Consider the following 2,815-nt stretch of genomic DNA (forward strand, 5'->3'; position numbering starts at 1 on the left):
AGCTGCGTTCCCACGGGGCAAAAATACGAAATCGTGCCACTCTTTCGTACTCACTGTCTTGGCTCACGACTGGAGTAGGGATAGGCAGCGAACCAGCTGAGTGTCGTGGACAGTTCACACACAGTCACATTCACGATTCAGTTTTCCTTGCGAAGCCGACCGCGATGAACGAGCTCCTAGTTGAAAGTTGTGCAGTTTTGTGTTCAACCTTCAGTGCTATTTTAGGTGAGAGATTAAAGTTACATGGACAGATAAGAAAACGGAAGAAAAGGCGTTATTGGGTGAGGAAGTGGATACTGAAAAGAAGTTCGGAGGTTCAAAATTTGGTTGACCACGAGCTAAGGAGTAATCACCATGAAGATTTTAAAAACTTGTTACGAATGTCTGAAGAACAGTTTGATTATCTAATGGAACGAGTAACTAAACATATTTTAAAATCAGACACCAACATGAGGCAAGCTCTGACTCCTAAAATAAAACTCCAAGTTACGCTCCGCTACTTAGCTACTGGGGACTCTTTCAAAAGTTTGGAATATTTGTTTCGTGTACCAAAAAATACAATAAGCAAATTTATACCAGAAACATGCAAGGCTATCATCAAAGAACTCGAAGAATTCATAAAAGTAAGTTTAATTGATGTTAATAATTACAATAGTTATATTAACCTACATACTCAAGTTAATATTTAGTTAGCAACTCAACACATTGTTTGTGTTACGAGACGAGTTATTTGGTCTTGCAGTCTCATTGCAGTTGGTGGTCCTATGTTCCGCAGCATAGATGCCACATATTTTCCAAAATAGTCATAGCAGTCTTCTTTTGGAATTTGAGCAGCACGAGTTGAAATGTCATCCAATTTTTGTATGGCACTACACATGAAATTAATTTGGGGATCTTGAGCTATTTTCTTCCTCTGTGATGGCGATGGTTCAGATGGGGTTTTCCGTTTACCATATGGTGTCGCTGGAGCCTCCTCCATTTTTTCACTTTGCACTGTAGTATTTATAGCATCTGGAGTGACAGTACTCTTGGAATGGCTTGCTGTATTTGGTGTATTTTCGCTGCAGATGTCGATAGAGTGTTCCTGCCGATCATCACCAACGGAGTGTGGACTAGTTGGATTCGCTGGCATCATCTGAAATAGAAAATTACAACATATTTTGTATTTTATTTATTTTTATATATTTTTCAGGTACCATCTACTGAAGATGAGTGGAAGAACGTTGAATATAACTTCAGAGAGCGCTGGAATTTCCCTGGTTATGCAGGAAGTCTCGATGGAAAGCATGTGATTATACGAGCCCCTTCACACAGTGGATCGGATTTTTACAACTACAAGAACAGTTTCAGCATTGTACTACTGGCGGTAGCAGACGCCAATTACAATTTTCTATATCTTGACGTGGGTGCTAAAGGAAGAGGTTCTGATGGTGGCATTTTTCAAAATAGCTCATTACACGCAGCTTTGGAGACGAATTGCTTAAATATGCCAAAAGACTTTGTCATTGTAGGAGATGATGCATTTCCTTTAAAAACATATTTGATGAAACCCTATAGTCGGCGTAATATGACCCAAGAGGAGAGAATCTACAACTACCGACTGTCAAGGGCACGAAGAGTGATAGAAAACACTTTCGGTATTCTTGTTAGTAAATTCAGAATTTTTGAAAAACCAATATCATTGAAAATTGAGTCGGTAGATGATGTAGTCCTCGCCTGTTGTTCATTACACAATTGGTTATGGAAAACAAACCCCACGTACGTTTCCAGTGGTTTGATAGACTACGAAGATGAAAACCATCGCATCATCCGTGGCTCCTGGCGTGAAACCCCAACTGCCAGCTTGCAGGACCTTCCGCGAAATAACAGCAGAAATCCACAACAACAAGCACAACAGATTCGAGACAAGTACCGTGATTACTTCAACAACGAGGGAGCTGTGCCCTGGCAATATAGACTAGTCCATGCTACAACAACTGAATAACCACATACTCTATGCATTATATAAGAAAGGTGTACAGTCTGAAAATACATGTTTATTGAAAAGTAAAGGATATGTTAACATAATACCTATTCCAAAATATTATTTACATTAAAACTCAAATATATTCTGGAGTATTACTGCAGTTCAAATATGCCACTCCTAATATTTTATAAAATTACTTTTGAAAACTTTTGTCTATACGAATTTTAATCTTAGTAAATATGTTCAATTAATTAAAATGTTAATTAAATTGGTATACTTAATAGTATATTTCATAATATTTTGGCTAGGTGATTAAAGTTAGCGTAGATAAATATATCAACGACGTGCTAAATGAAGTGCACAAAAATTACGTTGACGTAAAATTGAGTAATTATTGAATTTTAGTTACCAAATTCGATTTTGTTGACCGTTGTTGAACAAACGGTCGGATGAAGGAATTCATGTTCTCGAACCAAATGACCTTCGGTACGTATACATCGTCAGTTCCACTTCCAGATCTTTTAGTGTCAGCTATTTTCTTCAGCTCTTGACAGTATGAACTTCTAAGATTCTTAAATTTAGTAATAACCTCTTTCGGTCCAAATCCGTTAATCCCCATTGCTTCGCTAATTCTCTTCGCTGCGGCCAATCTTAAATCCCTGTCCTTGTAGTCTTTGCAAGTCGGATCATACAGCACTCTCTCACTAGCATACAATTCAATGAACTTAATTGTTTCGTTGTCCTGTAACTTTACTACTCTAGGCCCAGACATTTTACCCACTTATAAATAAATCGCTCACAACTAAAAAAAAAACCCCTCTACTAATCAACCCACTAAATAAAGACGTT

The 2,815-nt window shown here is 37.8% G+C and overlaps 1 protein-coding gene across 1 annotated transcript; it reads left to right on the forward strand.

The window, feature by feature from the left end:
• Positions 1-416: 416 nt before the first annotated feature.
• LOC111512005 (putative nuclease HARBI1) lies at positions 417-1,999 on the forward strand. Its single transcript, XM_074181161.1, has 2 exons — positions 417-623; positions 1,193-1,999. Exons 1-2 carry the CDS (start codon positions 450-452, stop codon positions 1,982-1,984), a joined length of 966 nt encoding a protein of 321 aa, XP_074037262.1. The 5' UTR covers positions 417-449; the 3' UTR covers positions 1,985-1,999.
• Positions 2,000-2,815: the final 816 nt, after the last annotated feature.

The sequence above is a fragment of the Leptinotarsa decemlineata genome, unplaced genomic scaffold (assembly GCF_025532065.1).
Source record: "Leptinotarsa decemlineata unplaced genomic scaffold, Ldec_3_MD MMD2_tig00026307_RagTag_RagTag, whole genome shotgun sequence".
In the NCBI taxonomy this organism is placed as follows: domain Eukaryota; kingdom Metazoa; phylum Arthropoda; class Insecta; order Coleoptera; family Chrysomelidae; genus Leptinotarsa; species Leptinotarsa decemlineata.

Coding starts and splice junctions, on each gene's coding strand:
- LOC111512005 (XM_074181161.1), top strand. CDS start 450: ATGAGGCAAGCTCTGACTCCTAAAATAAAACTCCAAGTTACGCTCCGC. Junction 624..1,192: donor AACTCGAAGAATTCATAAAA/GTAAGTTTAATT, acceptor TATATTTTTCAG/GTACCATCTACTGAAGATGA.